The sequence below is a fragment of the Lynx canadensis genome, chromosome E2 (genome assembly GCF_007474595.2).
Source record: "Lynx canadensis isolate LIC74 chromosome E2, mLynCan4.pri.v2, whole genome shotgun sequence".
In the NCBI taxonomy this organism is placed as follows: domain Eukaryota; kingdom Metazoa; phylum Chordata; class Mammalia; order Carnivora; family Felidae; genus Lynx; species Lynx canadensis.
In genome coordinates, this window is record NC_044317.1 from 41,452,005 (window position 1) to 41,475,117 (window position 23,113).

Here is a 23,113-nt window from a genome sequence, read left to right on the forward strand (position 1 = left end):
GAGGGGGTGTCTGGGTGAGGTGGGGAGGTCTTTGGGGGCTGGGGTGGTGTCTATGCGGGCCAGGCTGGGGTAGGGTGAGGGGTAGTTGTCTAGAAGTTTACACCACGCCCCACACCCCAGCTCCAACCTCTGAGCAAAGGCCTGTCTGGGCCAAGTGGGCTGAGTCTCGTTGTCCAAGTTTGCTTTAACTTGGCTTCTTTTTTTTTTTTTTTTTTTTTTTTAATTTTTTTTTTCAACGTTTTTTTTTTTTTTATTTTTGGGACAGAGAGAGACAGAGCATGAACGGGGGAGGGGCAGAGAGAGAGGGAGACACAGAATCGGAAACAGGCTCCAGGCTCTGAGCCATCAGCCCAGAGCCCGACGCGGGGCTCGAACTCACGGATCGCGAGATCGTGACCTGGCTGAAGTCGGACGCTTAACCGACTGCGCCACCCAGGCGCCCCTAACTTGGCTTCTTAATGGCCCAGTGGCAGGGACTCTGTCCCCAACTCCCCGACCCCCGACTCATTTTAAGTGTACAATTCAGGGTCTTTTTAGCAAATGCAAGAGTGGTGCGACCATCACTGCAATCCAGTTTTAGAACTTTCCCGCAGCCCACGTGGCTTTTCTGAGCCCCTGCGTTCTCAACTGTAAATGGAAATAACATGAGCCTAGCACGGATCGGCCACCAGCAGAGTTTACATACTATTATTATGCTTGTTGATGACCGCCGTTTTGTAGACTACTATCCTTTTCCTCTGGCAGTGCGGTCACAGCCCGCCGCGCTCGCATGAGCAGCGCGTCCAGCGTGGGCGGGGAAGTGGGATTCGCGAAGACTTGCGTGGGGTTATGCCCAAACGCCGCGGGGCACCCTACCGCCTGCGATCGAGCAATCGGGCCTCTCCCGGCGCCCTGGCTGCGGCTGGCGGCGCGGCTCCGGGCTGGATTGGTGATGCCTGGGCGCTGCGGGCGCCTGCGCAGTGGGGAGGGTCGCCCTCGCGCCCGGGCGCCGCTGGAGAGTCCTCGGAGCTTGGCTGCGGCTGCTGGACTCAGAACCGCCGCACCATGGCGGAGGAGGAGCTGGAGGCGCTGAGGAAGCAGAGGCTGGCGGAGCTGCAGGCGAAGCACGGGGTGAGCGCCCCCGCCCGGCCCGTTCCTGGCGGGCACCGCCCTCGCCCGGGGTGGAGGGCGCGGCCCCAGGCGGAGGTTCAGGCACCGCGGCTGGAGCTCGCCCCGCGGGCCCAGGACCCCGTCGCTGGCCCCCGAGGCCGGCCTGGGCCCCTCTCCGGGCGCGTGGGCGCTGGGCCGCGGGGGCCGACCGCGTGCGGCCCCCGGGCGGGCAGGCGCTGGGCCTCGCCGGGCCGGCGTCTCTCCAGGACAAAGTGCTCAGCTCCTCGGTTCTCTCCGTCCCCTTAGCTTTCTGGCCGAATTGTTTCCTAAAATTAGGGTGTTCCGACCCAAGTAGTCGACATTGTTTGAGGGTCTGCTGTGTGCGAGGTGCTGCGGGTACAGTGGGGAACATCCTCTCTGGCGGAGTTGCGGGTCCCGGGGAGGAGCCACGCGCCCAACACTAATCCCGTAGATCAAGTGCTCAAGTTAAAGACTGCCAAGGGACCACCGTGATAGGGCTGGAGCGGGAAGGTCCCCAAGGAAGCTCCCTTTGAATCCGCGTCCCCAATACCGAAGCAAATATTATTATGACCTCTTAAACTCCGGTTTCGTAGGACAGGGACTCCCCACCCTCATGGTTGTTTGTATTTAAAACATTCTACTAGATTGTGATTTTAGAAGCTTGTCAAAACATTGTAGTAAGTGGAAACTATCCTATTGATTTCTGTGAGGCCCAGCTTTTAGTTATTTGGTGATAATTTGATTCTTACCACTGCTGGAGACTATTAGGTATCAGAAAGTAGTTCCTACTTTCTTCTTAAGTGAAATTGACTAAAAGATACAATTTTTACCCCCCCCCCCCCCCCCAGGATCCTGGCGATGCAGCACAACAGGAAGCAAAGCACAGGTATGGGCTGGAATTCTGAACTTTTTGAAGGATGGTTCAAAATGGTAAAAAACCACCAAATGGTTTTTAAATTTTAGTTATTATATATATATATATAATATATATAAATATATATACATAAAATATATATATATAAAATATATATATATATTTTTTTTTTTTTTAAGTAATCACTATACCCATGGTGGGGCTCACACTCAAAACCTGAGATCTAGAGTTGCATGCCCTGGGGCGCCTGGGTGGCTCAGTCTCTGAGCATCTGACTTGACTCCGGGGTTCTGTCAGCAGGAGCGCGCTTCAGATCTTCTGTTGCCCTCTCTCTGCCCCTTCCCCATTTGTGCTCCCGTTCTCTTTCTCAAAAATAAACGTTTAAAAGAAAAAAAGTCACATGCTCTTCCAGCTGAGCCAGCCCGGGCACCCCTAGTTTAGTTATTTAATAGATGTGTCCATCTTAAAGTTTTTTCTGGTATAGAGATTTTCCCATAAATAATCAGGGTATTTTCGTTATTAATTTGCTAATTAAAGAAAGGTGTATGGAACTCCGCATACTTCCCTTGTGATTGCTGGTTGATGTTGCTTCTCTGCTAAACTGTGATTACCTTAAAAATGAGCCTAATAATAGGGCTACCTCATGGGGATGTTGTAAGGATTACCTAGGTACAGTGCTTCACATTTAGTAAATTTCTCTGCACATTAACTGTTAAACTCCTCTTATTTTATCCCAGCACGTGGTTGGGCACCTCACACATAGCAGATTTAGTGAATGAACACCCAGTTACCTCACCATGCTACCTTTTTTTCCTGACGGTGATTTAAACACACACACACACACACACATAAAATTTACCATAATAAATATTTTTAAGTGTGCAGCTCATTCGTGTTTACTGTAGTGTTATTATTATGCAACAGATCTCTAGAAGCTTTTCATCTTGCAAGATGGAAACTCCGTACCTGTTGAACAGCATTTTCCCCTCTCCCCATCATGCTGCCATTTAACTCATTCATTCATTCAGCAAGTAGTTATTGAGCACCGGGTCCGAATCAGGCACTGTGCTGGGTCTAGAGAAATCGGCAAGGCAGAAAAGGTTCCGTCCCTCTGGGGCTTATTAGTGGGAGAAGAATGGTGCTGAGAAGAAAATAAAACTACGACGTGAATTTCATTGATTGTAAGACATGTATTTTTTCACATTTAACAGAGATTAGATCTGTCTCATAATGGATCACTCTTGTCCTGGATTCTTCCAGAGAGGATTTATTTTTGCTTCTGCCATAACTTGGGTACATTTCTAACCTGAGACCTTTTAAAATTAAATTCTGTGCCTGAGGGGCATCTGGGTGGCTCAGTCAGTTGACCGTCTGACTCTTGATTTTTCTCAGGTCATGATCTCGTGGTTTGAGGGTTCGAGCCCCTTGTCATGCTCTGCACTAGCAGTGTGGAGCCTGCTTGGGATTCTCTCTTTCTGCCCCTCCCCGTCCCTCCCCTACTCTCTTGCTCTCTCTCTCAAAATAAATAAATAAACTTAAAAAAAATTCTGTGCTTGAGATTTCACTCACCCCCAAGCAGTGTAAATTCAGACAGAAAACCTGTAAGACTAAAGCTTGAAGTTCAGACTCTGACAGGAACTTTTTTCTTCCTTCACTCGGGACCAAGGCTGATGGCATGCATCCTTTCTGTCCCTTTCTGCATGGCGGGTTTATTTTTTGTTTACCTTGTACTGTGGGTGTTACTCTTTGATACCCAGCTTTGAGTAGGGATCTCTTATTAGACTCGCCCATTTTGTTCTTAGAGGTACGTAAACTATGGCGCATCTTACAATTGATGGCATTCTTTGATTCAGTGAAATCTAGTCACAGTAAATAACAGGGTTGAAATACTCAGGGGCAATAAGGAAATGGCCTGTGGAGGTGGGCTGTGCACCACCGTGTGCTTAGCCACCTCAGCTGGGGGTGGCCCGTAGGCACAGCCAGCCCCAGCTCCCCTTCTGATTCAGTCGGAGGATCTGCTTTTGTCTGTGTTGTGTAGTAAGTTCCCTAAAGGATTTCATTTGGGAAAAACATTTTTTTTTGCTGCTTAAATAAAAGTTCGAAACCACTGTCCTGAGAACTAGTTCCCACTTGAATCGGTAGAAAGATGCAAGGATGGTTGCAAGGTTATAATTTCACTCCCCCTCCCCACTCAAAAAGTGGAACTGAGAGTCTTGAACCATGGGGTCTGGTTCCAGCTTGGCCAGGTTTACCTATGTCCCCATAACATAGCCTTCCTAGGTCTCAGCTTCATCTCTAAGAAAAATCACAGATTAATCATTTGGTCCTTTAATTGCCTGGAATCTTAACTACCAATTTCTAGAACCTCTCACACACTGGGTACTTTATGTATGTTGGTAATAGTGGCGGAACTAAAACTCCACCCTGAATGATGAAAATCTAAAGTTTTACCTTTAAACCTGGTAGGTTAGTACCCACATAAAATAAAGCTAACTTTTGAGGGCGGGCCTGGACTCCTACTTGAGTATGGGAACTGCTGCCCGCGCGGCGCCTGCCATAGCGCAGTCTGTGTGCGCGGCAGGCTTCCATCTTGGGAAACACGGGAGTTGTGTGTTCAGTAGGAATGCTGACAGCATGGTTCTAATTGTGCTGATCTGTTTGTGTCGTAGGGAAGCAGAAATGAGAAACAGTATCTTAGCCCAAGTCCTGGATCAGTCAGCCCGGGCCCGCCGTAAGCATCTTTAGTTTCCTCTAACTTATTTCCATAAAATGGACCTGAGCTACTGGAATAGGGCAAGGGATCTAGGATATCGTTGCTGTCTCTGGATTAAATATTTGTTTAACGTAAAAACGTGATGCAGATAAAGTTGTAAGAAATGTGAAGTTAATAAACCTAAAGAAATGTAATTAAACCGTTGCTAAAAATACCAGCTCAGTTCTCGCTTATCAAAGAGATGATCTCCAAGTGCATTTTAGGTCAAATTTATAGGAAACCACTCTTTAATCGAGTCAATCACAAAATGTTGCTGGTAGTTTATGTGGGTGATGGGGATTTGAGAGGTTTATTGTCTCTGTTTTAGTGTATGTTCATAATTTTTCACATAAATTCCAAAACATATAGGAAAAACTAATAAGCCAATCCAAATGAGCTAGTATCTTTTGTATTGTAACTTGAAGCCCAGCTTAGAAGAGGCAGGTTTCTTAGATGGATCAACAATTATATATGTGTGGTCATACAGAAATTGCTTTCCATTTAAGTGGAAATCATTAAAAAATAATAATAATAAAAACAAAAGACCTCAGGCTTAGAATCTGAGGACCCAAGTTGAATCTTGGCTCTCCCACTACCTCTGTGTGGTGTTGACTGAGATTGACATGGCTGCACTTGAGTTTCCTCATTTTTAAGACGGGCTGTTGTACAATCTGCCCTACCTGCCTACTTTGCTAGTCTCAAAACACAGGTCTGTGAAGTGCTTTGGAAATGTTGGTGAATAGTTTTAAGTTCTCTAAGTGTGCATTTAGTTTTGACTCCTTCTTTTTCTTTTTAGTAAGTAACTTAGCACTTGTAAAGCCTGAAAAAACTAAAGCAGTAGAGAATTACCTCATACAGATGGCAAGATACGGGCAACTAAGTGGGAAGGTAAGCTTGGACTGTCTTGAGGCCATTTTACCTGTTGTTATTGACTTTATCAAAACATATCTTCAAAAAGTCAGTTTCATCTTCTGGTTCAGAAGTTCTTGTTGACTATTTCAGTGAAGCAATTTATAAAGGAGAGAATACTTGTGTCTACCATAAATCCTAAAAGATAACTAATTGCCTTTCCTAAAATCCTCTGCTGCTTTCCTTTATGACGCTGCTATGGAACCTTGATGTGTGTGTGTGACCCAGGGACTATTAGGGCCAGCATCTAATTGCTTCTACACTGGCAACAGGTTTGTCAATGATACCAAATAAAATACTACCCATGTACGTAGAAGTTAAGCGTGTTTTGCAAAGGAGGAGGTGCTGAAATTCCTGGTTATTATGTGCGTGGCTGTGATGCCCTGATGAGCTCTGGTGAGCCTGACCTTCCTTCAAGATGAGCCCCACCTGCACTGGAAGCTGGCTGTTGCCTCCATAGCCTGCGGGGATCAGGCCTGCGCTTGAACCCCTTACACTAAGAGTGTGTGCGGAAGAGACAATGACTGTTCATCTATTTTGAGTGACTTCTCTCCTTCATTTAAGCTCTTCAAGAGCAGAAGCTGTGTGTCTCCAACACAGGTGTAGGTGGTTGTCATTGTCTGTTAGTGGTGCTAAAGGTGTTCTTAAGTACTCTTAATGTGGAATTTTCCTGAGAGAGCTAATCGATGGATACCTTCCCCTCTCCTCAAATGAGGCTAGCAGAGCAAAATTGATTTGGAACTTAAACCAGTAGTTAGAACCTCCTGTCTTGCCTCTCCTTCCTTGCCTCTTGACCTCTGCCCCCGTGCCCCCAGAAAGATGAAAACCATTCAATCTGCTGAGGTATAAACTCTTTGTTTAAAAAAAGTACTGTTTTTCTTTCTGGTTATCCTAGGTATCAGAACAAGGTTTAATAGAAATCCTTGAAAAAGTAAGCCAACAAACAGAAAAGAAAACCACAGTTAAAGTAAGTTTCCCCAAATGCGCATGGCAAAAGAAAAAGATTTTAATGATAAGTGTTAAATATCCTGTATTTATCTAGTGTATCAAAACATGTTTCAGCCCATAAACATTTTCCATTTGTAACAGGTGAAAATTTGGGGAGAAAGGCTGCACTTGTTGAGGGGTCTAATTATTAAAGCTCTTCTGTTCCCCCCCCCAATCGATACAAAACCCTAAGTTGTTTCAAAGGTCTAATGTCTTGTAGTAGTAGACCTTGTTCTTGTCAGAAAGTCTGAGTTCTGCTTTATTAAACCTGTTATGACACTCCTTTACTTTCCCCCCAGTTCAACAGAAGAAAAGTCATGGACTCTGATGAAGAGGATGATTATTGAGTTTAAGATGTTTAGAGACTGGAACTTAATGGAACAGTTCTAGGACAGATAACACTTGGTGGAAGTAAAGATCTGATTGTTTACTTTGTTTATTGTCTATATGCCTTTTAAAAAAATAAACTTGTTATGCAAAATAAAACAATTTGGGCAAAATTTTTTTTGTACCATAGCCGAATGAACAGATCTGCGTTTGGAATTTTTTCTTTGATACCAGAAGTTTATAAACGTGTAGCAGCATGAATATATTCTTTGTAACTGAGACATTAGTGTTAGGAAAATGGCCTTTGCAGAAATAGACGCTGGCTTACTCTTCAGTAAGAAGGAAATAGCATCCAGTAACATGGTAGTTAAAACCCATGGATTGAGAGGAATCAACTTTTAATGTTTAACATCTAATATTTCCAAAATCTAGGTTCTGAAACCAGGTACACTATTTTTCTTCCTGAACATAATCTGTATGTTTAAGGTAAGGAAATTCCTTGCTTTGGTTTCATTTATAACCTACTTTTCAAAGGCACTGAGACTATATTATCTTAACAAATATTACCCCAATTCAAGACAGTGGTAATTGCATTGCAGAAGATTACCAAAATAACTAGGAGACACTGATAGTAATACAGGAACGATAACCAACATGTTGGAAACAAAGTAAGTGCCTTCTAACTTTAGCAGTTAAACGTTTTGGTAGAATTGTTGGAGTTCTTCAATAAAATTGCAGGTAATTTAAAGCACATGTCATCTATTGTGCTTTCCTCCCACTAGATTTTGAAACCTTTACTCATAAATTTACTTCTCGGGGCGCCTGGGTGGTGCAGTCGGTTAAGCGTCCGACTTCAGCCAGGTCACGATCTCGTGGTCCGTGAGTTCGAGCCCCGCGTCAGGCTCTGGGCTGATGGCTCGGAGCCTGGAGCCTGTTTCCGATTCTGTGTCTCCCTCTCTCTTTGCCCCTCCCCCATTCATGCTCTGTCTCTCTCTGTCCCCAAAATAAATAAACGTTAAAAAAAAAAAATTAATAAATTTACTTCTCAAGTGAGCTCTTTGGTATAACTTTTTAGAGGCCTCAGCCCAGGAGTAAGTTCATAACATTTAATATGAAGGGAATAGGATTGGTGACAGGAAAGTAACAGGAAAAATGGTTTAGAATCCCAGTCTCTCTAATGAGCATACTGCTGATCTACATCTAAACTGTGTATTTGAGATGTTACTCATTTGGGGACTTGAAATTTGGAACTGTGGCCAAGAAAGTCCGTGTTGGAGCATCTAGCATTCCTGAATAAACAAACTAATGAGTAGAACTTTTAACATCAAAATTTTTTAAAAGGAACAGAATTAGAGTCAAATACAAGTTTTGCTCAGGGATTTTGGGGGGGTAAAAAAAGCACATCCCAGTTATAGGTAAACTTTGCTTTAGGTCTTATTTACATAAAAGTGCTGGAAGGAGACTAGATGATTCTCTGCAAGTTTTGTTACATGCTTCCTCCTACAGAATAACCACTGTCCTGACGGCATCTATCCTGTCCTCCAAGGACACTTGAGGATGGAAAGTGGTTCTGTACACAAGGATAAAAGTTCTGCAAGGCAGCCTAGGAAATGGGGCGTGGTTATTCTAAGCTTTCTAATTTAATTGACAATACTTTGAATTCAAAGCATTCTCACACAGTATAGAAATTTGGGCATTACCAATTTCTGAGTGGTCAAATGAAGTTTTAAGTGGGAAAGAATTGGAGAAAAACAAGTTTTAAAAAATAATTGAGGTAGTCACTTCAGACAGCTCACCCTGCTAATCGCAGAGTAGCTCAGGAAGAAGCTTCTCCCCTGAAATCGACCATCTCATTCAAGGTACTTAACATCTCCAGAAGACACACCGCACTGGAAACTGCCAGTTCAGATGACAGCACCAAGCAGGCCGTGACCCCAGATCTGATAGTGCCAGCAAATCACCCTTCTTTCTCTGAACCTATTTCAACATTTGACAGTTCTACCAGTCGGGGCGACTGTTAGAATTAAGTAGTTTTCAAAATTCTACCATACCACCCAAAAAATGAGGGGATATCAAATGCGTGTATTTGCAGCTTGGCTGACAGACTGCACAGGACACGATTTCTTAATTAGGAGGGCAGCACACCGCGACTTAGGTCAATGAGGTCGTTTTGTTTAATACTGTGGAAAAGGAGGAAAAATAAACCTGAATAAAGAAATTTGCAAAGCAACAGTGCTTATTTCCTGTTTGGGCTAAAAAGCTATATTGCATTCACTTCTGTTCTGGTTTTTTAAAAAATTAAAACCTTTTCCTGGGCATTGCACCTGCTAGCCTCAGTCAGTCCTAGGGAGGCGAATGGGTGAGGGTCTGCTCTGAATGATCCGGTTTACATATTTCAGTGAGAAGTGTGTATCCATCCAATGGGGGAAGATCTTTCCATACACAAAGCACACGTTTGTAGCGGAGAGGAAGAGAAACACATCTCTCCAGAGCAAAATACCAACTAAAGAAGTGTACCATGACACGCTCAAGAATCATAGAGTTTACTGTTTTCTTTCCCATCATTTGGCACAGATCCAAGGCACATTAGAAAATTAGAAATCATAAATTACTTTGTAGAAAAATAATCAGTCCCTCCCTTCTATACATACACAAGTATTTCCAAGAACATGCACAAAACCATGTCCCTATTACAAAGTTATTTGAAAATGTACTCAGGACAAACCCATGTTTGCAGCTGTAGGCCAATTAGTAACATAAAAAAATAAGTATAATCTATAGAAATTTATAAAAAGGAATAAATGGCAATAAATTCTAACCGAAAGTAACTCTGACCTGGTTTGTGCTGTAAGTTTTGAATCTGAATCAAAAGACTAAGGAAAGATGTGCCAAATCTCTCTAGCTCAGGAACCATCCGGCAGGTGTGACATCCAAGGGAGGTTTTTAACGGGAGGGGAGGTTTCGAGAGACACTGATACGGGTGCGTATGTGCGGTGATCAAACACCTGTACTTACTTTGTTGGAAGAAAAATTACACCCAACCTTCCCCACACACATAGTGCAGAACAGGTCATAAATGTCCTTTTCACTAAACGCCACACTGGCACGGGGACATCTTTGGGCTCGAGTGCTGCTTTGCAAAGGAATATTTTCCAGGCCCTCTTTTCTCCAGGCCAGCGCGTCCCGTCCACCCGGCCTCCACGGTGCCCTGGAGCCCACGCTGCTTCTCCGAAGCCTATCCCAGAGGGCAGGGTTCTTTAGCCGGTGGTTTGCTAATCTGTACACACGGCAGAGGTTAGCACCTTGCGGTGGGAGGACGGAACCCGGTGATGAAAGCCATCTCTGCAGCCAGGTGGCCTGCTGCTTCAGAAGAAGCCCACACCCGGTCTCGGGGATCGGGACACCACTGGAAACTGTGTGTATTCCCTTTCCAAAGTGCATTCATGAGCTCCGAAGAGGAGAGAGATGGTGGTGGTTTTCTTCGTTGCATTCTTTCCCTCGGCCACAGAAAAGCTTTCAGCAACTTTCTGCTTTACTCTCAAACCAAACGCAAAGTACAGGTCAGTTCTCAGCTGGTTTCCTGCTCGGCACCTTCTTGTTGAGGACTCACCTCCTGGCAGCCGACTTAACAACCGCTTACCGCTGTTAAGACTGGGAAGTAATAGTAGCCTCTCGGGGAGCAGCTGGGTCTCCGGCGGTCCCGGGGCTCTTGGCTGCGACCGTGTCCTCGACGGTGTGTCTGCGCAGCATCCGCCGGCTCGCAGGAACGCTTTGTTTCAGCCCGGGCCTCTCGGGCTGACTGCTGCTTCCTCTGCCCGCAGTCTCAGGTCCGCCCTGGTCTGGCGGGTTGTTCTGCTCCCGTGTAACCTTTTGCCTCCCTGGCTGAAGAAACGGTACAATTCAAGCAGTTCGTTCACACTGCGTGTAAAACAAGAACCACACAAGAACGGCGTCCTTGGGTGCTTCTGTGTGTCACCCGACGTGCTCGCTACTCTCTGGGCATAACTTCAGCTCTGACATCCCTGTGGGACAGCATGGGTGCCACTGATACTCTCTGTGTGTCAGACGCAACGTCAGGGCTCTACCTGATCTCACAACTAATCTTTATAACAAGTACGCCCTGATGGCTACACCGTGCACGGCTGAGGCACAGGGTCAGCAAGTGGAAGCAACCTGCCTAAGTCCCCGTCGCTCACAGGGGAAGAGCTGGCACCCGACTGAATTCAAGCAGATTTCAGTTTGTGGGTTTCCCACACAGCGGCGGGACGGTCCGGTCCGTCAGCAAGTCACGGAAGATTGCGTCGGAGGCTGAAATCAGCCAGGTTGACAAAAATCACTTCAGTTCTCTAAAGCAAAGACTTAGCGCCTGCGCAGACGTGCTTCGACAAGCCTGTGCCACCGCACGTGCTGGCAAGTGTACCCATCCGCAGTCATACTGCCAGGAGCAGGCAGGAAAGTCAGGCTTCTGGGAAGAGGCACCATTGCACCACCGCACCCAAAGCAGCCTCCCTTTTGTAACTGAGTGAGTGAACAGGCTGTCGGAAGGCAGCCACACGCGGATCTGTCCACGTGAGCAGCTTCCGACCGTATTCGGAGAAGGCTTTTGTTGAACCCATCCGGACACAAACTTGGTTTCTTCCTGACATCGGTGATTCACACGCTAGTGAATCCTAGATGGCATAACCCGAGCTATCTCACTGAGCACACACGCCACAAGCTGCAGGGGCTCTCCGCGCCCACCCCTGTTCCCACTGTCCCCTCGCTCTCCTTTCTCAGTAAACGAAGTCTGTGCCCTTGGCTGTGCCGCTAACGAACTCATCTTAGTTGTTACTGACTCTTGAAAAGAAGGGGATCGTGACATGACAGACGTGTTCACCACGGGTTCGTTTTGGAAAAGCCAGGCTTTAAGAATACGATGAGGGGCGCCTGGGTGGCTCAGTCAGTTAAGTGTCCGACTCTTGGTCTCGGCTCAGGTCATGATCTCACAGTTTGTGGGATCGAGCCCCCTGTCGGGCTCTGCACTGATGGTGTGGAGCCTGCTTTAGATTCTCCCTCTCCCCCTCTCTCTGCGCCTCCCCTGCTAGCTCTCTCTCAAAAATAATTAAAAACAAAAAAAGAAATATGATGATAAGCCAGCGTTTCATGACTCACCTCATGCAAACAGTCTTCAGTAAAATTAGGGACACTTCTCTCCCTCGCCATAATCTCCCTTGAAGTCCTTCCCCTGAAACCCAAACCAAAGTGACATCAGTGTCTGGGACAGTGGTGTCGAACACTCTGGTTGGCCACAAGGTGGCAGCATTTGATGAGCGCAGATTTTTCTGTAACCCATCAAAGGGGCACATACCTGGCTTTGGTTGTAAGTAAAAGTCGGGTCACAGCCCAGAAATCAACGCAAATTTTATACTCACTTAAACTGACCACCTGAGTGGACAAAGTAAAACTGTCTTGTAAAAGGTTCATCTGGTAGATCATACATTTTTGAGTTCCCTGTAGATAAAAAAGGATAAACATTTGAGAACTTCTGAAGTAGTTTTAAGGATTTTTAAAGTTGTAGCACAGATGCAACCTTTCAATTTTCTTAGTTTAACAAAATTGAGAAAATTACACACTGCATTTGCTTAAAGAGACATGTTGGTAGCTATCTGTTTATCACCGGTAAGCCCCCACGGAAAAGAAGAAAGATGCATCCTTATTAACACACAGGACACTTTGTGAGACTGACTCAGGATTATCCAGACATGGAAATGGGTTTACTCACATTATTACACTACAAACTATACTGTAATTTTAAACAAGAATAGAGGGGCGCCTAGCTGGCTCAGTTAGTACAGCGAGTGAATCTTGATCTCAGGGCTGTGACTTTGAGCCCCAGGTCGGGTACAGAAATTACTTTAAAAACAATAAAATCTGAGGCACGTCGGTGGCTCAGTCAGTTGAGCATCCGACTTCGTCTCAGGTCACGATTTCACAGCTTGTGGGTTTAAGTCCCACGTCAGGCTCTGTGCTGACAGCTCAGAGCCTGGAGCCTGCTTTGGATTCTGTGTCTCCCTCTCTCCCCGCCCACCCCCCCACTCATGCTCTGTCTCTGTCTCTCTGTCTCTCTCAAAAATAAACATGAAAAAAAAAATAAAATAAAATCTTTAAAAAAATAAAAGTAAAGAGTAGAACATGGGACCTACCTAGACCATAACAACTGTAAAAAAAAATTACTTCAGCCCCACCCATGATTGGCAACTATTGTTCTAATTACCAATAAATTCTGTATACGTGCAAATTAAAAACAAACAAACAAAAAACCTTTAAAGTTAGCAGGAAACACAGCCCCAGAGGTCCAGGAAACGCTTTTAAAAAAGGCCTGGATTGGGGACAGGCGGCAGGGAAGAATCTCCCAGCGGCTGCTCCTCCCCTCCAGCTGGCGGACGGGAGGCCCAAGCCTTCAAGGTGAGGCTGAGAGAGGCCACCTCACTTCCGGAGGAAGCATCACCCCGATCAGCCAGAAAATCAGTAGCAAAACAAGCCGACGAGTTAGGCTGTATCGTCCATTTCTTTGGTGCCCATACCCCTGCCCCAGTCACCAGTACGATGACATTCTACATTTAAAATTAAACGAACACCAGCAACTACTCATGGATTCCCAAAGAGGCCCATGCCGAGAATTACAGAGAGAATGTTAAGTTCTCACATTTTTTCCGGATCTTAACAGTAACGTACTCCTTGTGGTCCGTCTCGCCAGCATCGCCTGACGTGGCCACACAGCTCGGTACCACCTGAAGTAATTCCATTATTTTTGAATTCTACAATTTGAAAGGGAAAAGGTTACAGGAACAGTTTTCATGCTTAGCAGGTTCGTGCTCGTTTTTGATGTAACTGTCCATATTGGTGCGGCCGGACAGAGAAGCAAGGAGCAGCCACAGACGGGACTGTGATGCCACAGAGCCTCGTGCTTCTGGGCAGCCCAGCGCTCGGAGCCCGGCTCCTCCTCTCCCAGGTACTGCTGCTCCGTGCGCTGGGTTGCCCACCACGGGCTCTGTTATTGCACAGTTATCGTGAGGTCATGGACGGCCCAGCACATAGTGACTACGAGATAAAAAACACTCATCCTTGTCATCATCGGAGAAAGTGCTAACTGAAGGTTTAAAATATAATTCCAGGGGTGCCTGGGTGGCTCAGTTGGCTGAGTGGCCAAATTTTGATTTTGGCTCAGGTCATGATCCCAGGGTTGTGGGACTGAACCCCACATCAGACTCCGCACTGGGTGTGGAGCCTATTGGGGAGGCTCTCTCTCCCTCTGCCTCCCTCTCCCGCTTGCTCACTCTCGCTCTCTCTCTAAAATAAAAATAAATAATAAATAATAAATAAAATAAAATGTTTCAATTCTGTTAAGAAATGCCACTGAAGGGGCGCCTGGGTGGCGCAGTCGGTTAAGCGTCCGACTTCAGCCAGGTCACGATCTCGCGGTCCGTGAGTTCGAGCCCCACGTCAGGCTCTGGGCTGATGGCTCAGAGCCTGGAGCCTGCTTCCGATTCTGTGTCTCCCTCTCTCTCTGCCCCTCCCCCGTTCATGCTCTGTCTCTCTCTGTCCCAAAAATAAATAAACGTTGAAAAAAAAAAATTTTTAAAAAAAGAAATGCCACTGAAAATTAATACGATAAGCCCATGAGTACGTTGGGTTTATAGTGACTTTTATGCGACACCAGATTCATTTAACAGCCTACTGGCTGTCTACCCAGAGTCAAAAATGAAAAGATTCAACAGGAAAACAGGAATAGACAGCTTGCTTCTCCTAGGAGAGGAGAGGAAGCCTTTTCCTCGCCACTGCCCCGTGCCAACACCCAAGGCACTGGAAGGAGGGGTGAACTGGTCCCCACAGTTCCCCTCGCACCAAAGAGTCTTAGAACCGCCAATTGACCAAACTTTCTCCATGGTGCCGTGAAGACCACTGCAGGCAGGGTGAGCCCCGAACTTCCCTGTGAGCACGTGATGGCTTGTCCCCGGGCCACCCCAGGGCACCGACACCCGCAGTTGCTGGGGGAGCACCTCTACTCAGCCCATGGAAAGCGAGCCCTGAAGGACTGACTCCCAGCTCCCCAGGCAGGACCGGACGGACACCTGACCAGGGGACCAAGGACCGGACATCTGACCACACTGGCCATCTTCTGGCACAGCCACCCAGCCCAGCACGGCGATTCCAAGGTCAGCTATAGCTATTTCAGGTGCGGCGTAACCACAGGGGATCCAGAGGGAGCTGCGAGGGGGCCCCCCGCTCACCTGTTCAGCACAGTCTAGAGCTGTGCACTGCCTCTTGTTCAAGACCTGAACCGATGCCCCGTGAAGGAGAAGCAGCTCCACCACGAAGACGTGCTTTTCGATCACAGCCTCGTGCAGCGCCGTGTTGCCCTTGTTGTTACAGACGTTAATGGAGGCCCCGTGCTGGAAGGAGAGACGGTGCGGTCGAAAGGAAGGGCAGACCACAGTGACGCCGACTCCAGGCGACGCGAAGCCCGCCCCGGACCGGGATCGGCAGCTCACCTGTAACAGCAGTGCCGCGACTTCGTGGTGGCCGTTGGAACAGGCGTAAATGAGCGGTGTGTTTCCACTTATGTCCTTTTTATTGGGTTTTGCGTTAGAATCCAAGAGATACTTCACCACCTAGCCCAGAGAAGGCAAATTCTTCAACCGTAATTAAATTTGTGGAGAGAGATCCTGTAACTTGATATCCTTTGGACTTTTCTCTAAGTGTATTTAGAAGGCTCTTCCCACACGTGTCTGACTCTTGGGAGGGGACAGACCAACAGAAGTGGGGTCTCCTCTGCCCGGCAATGTGCTAGGCGCGATTTTTCCCACTTCATGGTTAGACCCACCCTATGGAGGGCCGAATTATTACCCCAGTCTTAAGAGATTAGGAAACTGATGTTTGGAGTGCTATGCTAGGTGCTACGAGAGACATGGAAGGCCTGAGGTGGTTCCTGTCTTTTATTCTTTATTTTTACGCTTTTTTTTTTTTTTAAGTAGGCTCCACGCCCAACATGGAGCTTGAACTCACAACCCCGGGATCAAGAGTCGGAAGTGCCACTGACTGAGCCAGGCGGGCACCCCTATTTATTTTTTGTTATCTTTTTAAGTAAGCTCTATACCCAATATGGGGCTTGAACTCACAGCCCTGAATGAGCCAGCCAGGTGCCCCTGATTCCTGGCCTTTAAAAGCTTACAGGGGCGCCTGAGTGGCTCAGTCAGTTAAGCGCCTGATGCAGGATCGGGTCGTGATCTCACGGTTCATGGGTTCAAGCCCCGCGTCAGGCTCTGTGCTGACAGCGCAGAGCCTGGAGCCTGCTTTGGGTTCTGTGTGTCCCTCTCTCTCTGCCTTTCCCCTGCTCGTGCTCTGTCTCTGTCTCTGTCTCTCTCAAAAATAATGATTGAAAAAATAATAATTAAAAAAATACAAGCTTATTTTATTTAAGTGGAGCTAGGGTCCCGGGGTGGCTCAGTTGGGTGAGTGATCTCACAGTCCATGAGATTGAGCCCCACAACAGGCCCTGTGCTGACAGTGTGGAGCCTGCTTGGGATTCTCTCCCTCTCTCTGCCCCTTCCCCGCTTGCGTACTCTCTCTCTCTCTCAAAATAAATAAATGAACTTTTTTTAAAAAATTAAAAAATAGGGTGCCTGGGTGGCGCAGTCGGTTAAGCGTCCGACTTCAGCCAGGTCACGATCTCGCGGTCCGTGAGTTCGAGCCCCGCGTCAGGCTCTGGGCTGATGGCTCGGAGCCTGGAGCCTGTTTCTGATTCTGTGTCTCCCTCTCTCTCTGCCCCTCCCCCGTTCATGCTCTGTCTCTCTCTGTCCCAAAAAATAAATAAACGTTGAAAAAAAAAAAAAATTTTTAAAAATTAAAAAATGAAAATCTTAGAGTAGAGCTCACAGGGAGACTTTTTTTTTGTTTTTAAATAGATAATTCTCAAAAAGAAATACAGGACTTTGAAAAAGTCAAGCATTTCACAATGGTCTCCTGCACCTCCTCCATAGGGCCATTCTCTATAAAGTACTAAGCTGCTGACACAGACCACGGGCTGTGGGGGTGAAAGGTGCTAATCGCAGGCAGAGCCCTCAATGACCCACACCCACACACCAGAGCCAGCTCCCGGTGGGGTCGGAATCAGAACATGGGCCTCCGTGCCACTGGGATGTGAATGCCAGCGGTGTGGCGGGGAGGAGGGACGGGGGAAGGGAGAGGGTCCTCACCCAGAAGCACCAGAGCTCTGTGTTCTGTTGCTGAGCCATCCTGCCATGTGCCTCCCAGGATCCCAGAGCAGGGAGGAAGGCAACGTGTCTGTCCTCCGGGCCGGCCCCCAAACCTGCCCCCTGCAGCACTCCCGCCAGGCAGCCTGTGCCCCGGAGCCTGAACCCGTACCTGAAAGTGGCCCTTCTGGCAGGCCAGGTGGAGCGGGACGGCTTGGTTCACATTTCTGGCACCTGCGTTGGCACCACGCTTCAACAGCAGGGGGACGAGGTCCGCCCGACCGTGCAGGGCAGCCACGTGCAGTGGGGAGGAGCCGTCCTGGTTGGTCACATTCACACCGAGCCCACTGGCAGGGATCTTTGCCAGCTTCTAGTAAAAGCGGAGGATGGAGTCAGAGATGTCATCAGTATTTAAGAAACTGGGAATTGAAGCCAGGCGCCCCCCCACCGTCCCTGTGCAAAATTTGGGGTCACGGTGGGATCCAGAATCAGGTGGCCCACAGGTGAATTCCTACAACTGGAGAAAGGTAAGATATCCCAAAGGAGTAACTTCTATTTTCAAGAGACCAACCCCCTGAAATGATACCTTATTTATGCCAAGGCAGTTCAACGGGAAACAGAAAGTCTGTTCAACAAACGGCGCCGAACTACTGGATCCCCACATACGGAGAAAGTGCACATCAGCCCTTACTCCACCACACAAGAACTATAAACGCCTCACGGACCTAGATGTGAGAGCCACGACTGTGTCGTACTTCACTTTCCTGGAGTGAATGCACGAGGAAATCCTTGCAACACTGGGATGAGCAAAGATCTCTTAGGGAAGACACAAAAAGCAAAAACCATAAAGGAAGAGTTTGACAAGCTGGTTTTCAATGGTTCTTCTTGGAAAGACACAACTAAGAAAATGAAGAGGCAAGTCCCAGAGTGGGAGAAAATATCTGCGTTATGTAGGTCTGATGAAAGAGGTGCACCCCACCAGAATTTTAAAACAACAGGTTCTTACAACGCAAATGGACAATCCGATGTTAAGAAAAAAATAGGCAAAAGATCTGGGGGGAGAAAATCTGTATTTGTATCATGGAGATACTGTGCACTGTGCCGGTGGTTACACGACCATGTCAAGCCTCATAGAGCTGTTTGCTGCTTAGCTCCATCGTTCGTCATTTTTATCACGAAACTACCTTACGAGTCACAATGGTTTTAAAATCAATCATGCCAATGTAAGGACAATCAACTAGTAATTTCTTCTTGAGAGAGAGAGCGCGGGCACGCACACAAGCAGGGGAGGGACAGATAAGGAGGGAGAGAGAGGATCCCAAGCAGGCTCCATGTTCTCAGTGTAGAGACTGATGTAGGGCTCCGTCCCATGAACCGTGAGACCATGACCTGAGCCAAAATCAAGAGTTGGACACTTAACTGATTCAGCCACCCAGGAGCCCCTCAATCAATAATTAGAAGGACAAACAAGGGGCACCTGAGTGGTTCAGTTGGTTGAGCGTCCAACTTCAGCTCAGGTCATGATCTCAGGGTTCGTGAGTTTGAGCCCCATGTCGGGCTCTGTGCTGACAGCTCAGAGCCTGGAGCCTGCTTCCCATTCTGTGTCTCCCTCTCTCTCTCGGCCCCTCCCCCTGCTCATGCTCCATCTCTCTCTCTCTCTCTCAAAATAAATAAACATTAAAAAAAAAGGACAAACATTTATAAACCATATAACCGAAAACAAACATTAAATTAAGATATCAAATCATACATTTTGATAATAAAATCATTATGTCAGCGTTTTACGTGACTGGCCAAGAATTAAAACTGGTTATCCAGTTCACTTTTTGCTGATTAAGAAGGTTCTCTCTCAGAAAAACTGCATGCAAAGTTAGAGGGGTGAATTTTGCTGCATGTAAATTGTACCTCAAAACTAAAAAACAAACAAATGAAGGAACAGGGAGAAAAAACGCAATGAAATACCACTGCACACCTACAGGAGCGACTACAGTTAAAAAGTCACAAGGATATCGAGCAACCAGAACTCTCACACACCAGTGGCAGGAATGGAAAATGCCATAATCACTCTGGAAAAATGGCAGTTTCTTATGAAGTTACACATGCACTTACTACAAAATCCAGCAATCATAACCTGAGGCATATACCCAAGTAAATGCATATTTATACAAAGACTTGTTCACAAATGTTTACACTAGCTTTCTTCACAAAGCCCAGAGCAGGGAACTACTCAAATGTTCATCAAGGGGTGATTAGATAAACTGTCGTATAGTCAACAAAACACTACCCAGCAATAACACTACCGCTGATCCAACATGGATCTCAAAACATTCTGCTGAGTGAAGGAAGCCAGACTCAAAAGAGTGTGTACTGCCTGGTTCCATTCACACTAAATTCTAGAAAATGCCAATGAGCCTGTCATGATGGACAGCAGACCGGTGGTGCCTGGGACAGGGGAGGAAGGGGGAAAGCAAGAGTTTCAAAGCAGCCCAAGAAAACCCTCAGAAGTGATGGTCATGTTCTGTATCTTGCTGTAGTAAAGGTTTTTAGGGGTTTTTTTAATGTTTATTTATTTTTGAGAGAGAGAGAGAGAGAGAGAGGGAGAGAGAGAGATGGGTTCAAAGGATCTGAAGCGGGCTGTGCGCTGACAGCAGAGAGGCTGATGTGGGGCTCAAACTCATGACCCGTGAGATCATGACCTGAGCCGAAGTCAGATGCTTAACCGACTAAGCCACCCAGGTGCCCCTCAATAAAGGCTTTTTAAACAAACACCCTAAACACACCAGTGGGCTAGAAGATGGTGGGGTCCAGGGGTGGTTAACTAAATCACAGACGGAGAGCAACTCCCATATAAATGTATTTCTTATGTCTTCTGCATCTTTTTGAGACATTTCAAAATGAGAAAAAGGTAAGAGGTTTTCAAAAAGCAGAGAACGTAAGATTTTATTCGATAAATCCAGCAGTTATTTTAATGTGTAATTCAGTTTCTTGTTACAACTAGCGAACCATGAGGCGGGGAAGAAGAGAGTGTAGGAAAATGGCAAGAACAGGGACGGATGCAGTAACTGCCTCTAGCCACACACAGTCACTGACCGGACCTGAAGTATTGTCACCTCACATCGTATTCCCTGAAACACCGTCCGCCTTTTTTATTTTCATAGCAGTCTGTAGAGGGGGAATCATTCTCTGGGCTGTATATATCCAGCAGCATGGGGACAGGACAGAAGTTGCAGATTCCCAATGTGCACATGACCCTGCAGCTAGATGAAAAGCTACATGTGAATGAAAGTTTAATCTTTTCAATATCATTGGGTTAAAATAACCCACACTGAAGGGGCACCTGGGGGGCTCAGTCGCTTAGGTATCTGACTGTGGCTCAGGTCATGATCTCACGGTTCGTGAGTTCAAGCTCCGCATTGGGCTTTGTGCTGACAGCTCAGAGCCTGGAGCCTGCTTCAGATTCTGTGTCTCCTTCTCTCTCTGCCCCTCCCCCACTCACACTCTGTCTCTCTTTCTCTCTCTCGAAAACAAACATTAAAAAAGAAAAATTAAAAAAAAAATAACCCACAGTGAAGCTTTTTTAAATAAGGCAACATTATCTTATAATACAAAGGACAACACCACTATACATGTTTTCTGGAGTCAAATTAATTTTCTCAGTATGGGACATACACAATCAAGTTAAATAACTAGCACACAAGCGCATGCTAGATGCACAATACCATCTACAATTGCTCAAAAGAAGATGAAATATTTAAGTGTACACTTAAGAAAATATGGACAGGATCTCTATGCTAAAAATCACAAAATGATGAAGAAATCGAAGAAGGCCTAAATATTTGGAGAGATATACCATGTTCATGAAAACACAACACAGTAAAGACGTCGTTTCTTCCCAACTTGATCTACAGTTTTAATGCATTTCCTACCAAAATCCTAATAAGATTTTTGGTAGTCATAAACAAACTTATTCTAAAATATATACAGAAAGGCATAGGCCATAGAATAGCTAAAATGATCCTGGCAAAGAAGAGTAAGTTAGGGAGAATCACTCTACCCAATACTGAGGCTTCCTATAGCTACAGTAATCAAGACAGTGTGGAACTGATGAAGGGACAGACACACAGATCCACGGAACAGAACACAGAGTCCAGAGATAGACCCACAGCATATATTATCTGAGGTAGAACAGCAAGTCTTTGGAGAAAGGATGGTCTTTTCAACAAGGGGTGTGGAACGGGTGGACATCCATAGACGAAAAAGGGAACCTCAACCTAAATCTCACACCTTGTAAAAAATTAGCTCAGGGGTTCTGGGATGGCAGGGAAACAGGAGGGTGTGGGAAAGGGCAGCACGGGTGGCTCTTCCTGTGGCAAGGGAGCTGGTTAGTACCTTCACTGTGGATGCACAAAGCTATGCGTGTGATCAAGGTGAACACGCATGCACACGTGGGTACAAGCAAAATCGGAGAAATGTGGATAAGATGTGTAGATGGTTTCTATATCTATATCCTGGTTGGGATACTGTTCTATGGCTCTGCAAGCTGTTAGCACTGGGGGAGACTGGGTAAAGGGCACAGGGAATCCTCTGTACTTGGAGGGAGGATCCTCCCACAGGGGGTACCAACTTGAGCAAAGACAGCGGGCCATGGATCTCGAATGCAGCTTCCTCAGGGGACTGGCAGCCAGGTGGACAGACACCCTCAGGTGCATCTGTTCATGAACTCTCGCCTTGTGACTCGGGGGCCCAGAGAGCAGTTGAAACATTTGAGCACGTGCGCATGTCCCTGCTCACTGCCCTGCTCGTTCAGAAGGCAGGCCGCCCAAGCCAGATCCACCCTGGTGTTGGCTTTTCTCCTCCCGGAACTAAACAACGAATCCCCACCACATCTCAGGGATACCAACTTCCAGCCACTCAGTAACTAGCTGGCTGACAAGCAGACAACTTTCCTAAGGGGAAAGAGAAGAATCTGCCTCCCCACCCTCACCGCCACCAAGAGAAGCAAGGCCAAACCTTTTGAGCCGGAGCACACTTCGGGCACTGGCACAAGGGGTGACAAAAGTCAACATCTTCTGCACTGACAGTGTCCTCCACCTCGTCCAGGTCCTCCTCTGTCCACTCCAAAAGGTAACGCACCTGGTGTTGGGCAGGAAGGAGAACAGGACTTAAGACTCATCCTTGGTTCCTTTACAAGCTACGGTATCTCCCCCTCCCTCCTTCTGTCCCACGTACACGTACATGTACACACACACACACACACAGCTGCTCCCAAGTAAGGGCCAACACGTCCTCAACCACCACCGTGACCGACACACGACTGGGTTCACAGCACGCAAACCTTTCTCAGTCCTTTTTCCAGCGAACCAGAGAACTTACGCTACCATTTCTCCAGCTTGTCAGGCATTCGTTCATCTTAGAAAGGGAAGAATGGTGCCGCTGTCACACCCTGGTCCCGGAGCATTTACTGAGCACCTTGCCTGGTGTCACCTAATTGCACACTCTCAACACCCAGCCGTCCCTTCTAAGCTGGGAGAAAACTCAGAGAGGGAACAACCTGTCCAAGGCCACACAACTAGGAAGTGGTGGTCGGAACCTACACACAGGCTCCCTGACTCCACGCCAGCGTCCCGTAGGTGACCACGCGCTAGCCCGTAGGTGAAAGTACTGCAGACCACCAAGAGGTCAAATTTATGCTCCAGTAAAAACTGGTGACTAGGATATTAAATCTGAAAAACGGAAACAACGGAAGTACATTTCTAGGCCTAGTTCTGAGCACTCTAAGCTCGTGCATGCAGGGAGTGACAAGGGTTCCAAGAAGACCCCCTTCCAGCCCAAACGTCTTTCCTTCAGGTCCCTTCCACATCCTGACAGCAGATACTCCACAGGGCGGAAACACCAAAGGTGTCGACTCAGGGGCCACACCTA

The 23,113-nt window shown here is 46.9% G+C and overlaps 2 protein-coding genes across 4 annotated transcripts in view; one reads left to right on the forward strand and one right to left on the reverse strand.

Annotated features, from left to right (window-relative positions):
- Positions 1-964: 964 nt before the first annotated feature.
- Positions 965-7,121, forward strand: PDCD5 (programmed cell death 5). Its single transcript, XM_030297667.2, has 6 exons — positions 965-1,110; positions 1,959-1,996; positions 4,654-4,715; positions 5,533-5,624; positions 6,541-6,612; positions 6,932-7,121. The coding sequence occupies exons 1-6, from the start codon at positions 1,045-1,047 to the stop codon at positions 6,977-6,979; spliced, it is 378 nt and encodes a 125-aa protein (XP_030153527.1). The 5' UTR covers positions 965-1,044; the 3' UTR covers positions 6,980-7,121.
- A 2,364-nt stretch (positions 7,122-9,485) lies between these two features.
- The window catches only part of ANKRD27 (ankyrin repeat domain 27), a 52,021-nt gene continuing 38,393 nt past the window's right edge, over positions 9,486-23,113 (reverse strand). For 2 of the 3 annotated variants that reach the window (XM_030297664.2, XM_030297666.1), the window contains exons 22-29: positions 22,202-22,324; positions 17,364-17,561; positions 15,491-15,610; positions 15,230-15,391; positions 13,645-13,756; positions 12,371-12,449; positions 12,111-12,183; positions 9,486-10,841 (exon numbers count right to left, since the gene is read on the reverse strand). In XM_030297664.2, the coding sequence (XP_030153524.1) occupies positions 10,605-10,841; positions 12,111-12,183; positions 12,371-12,449; positions 13,645-13,756; positions 15,230-15,391; positions 15,491-15,610; positions 17,364-17,561; positions 22,202-22,324 (1,104 nt within the window). In that variant the 3' untranslated portion in view covers positions 9,486-10,604. The remainder of the gene's footprint in view (positions 10,842-12,110; positions 12,184-12,370; positions 12,450-13,644; positions 13,757-15,229; positions 15,392-15,490; positions 15,611-17,363; positions 17,562-22,201; positions 22,325-23,113) is intronic. The other variant, XM_030297665.1, reaches the window with a different exon arrangement.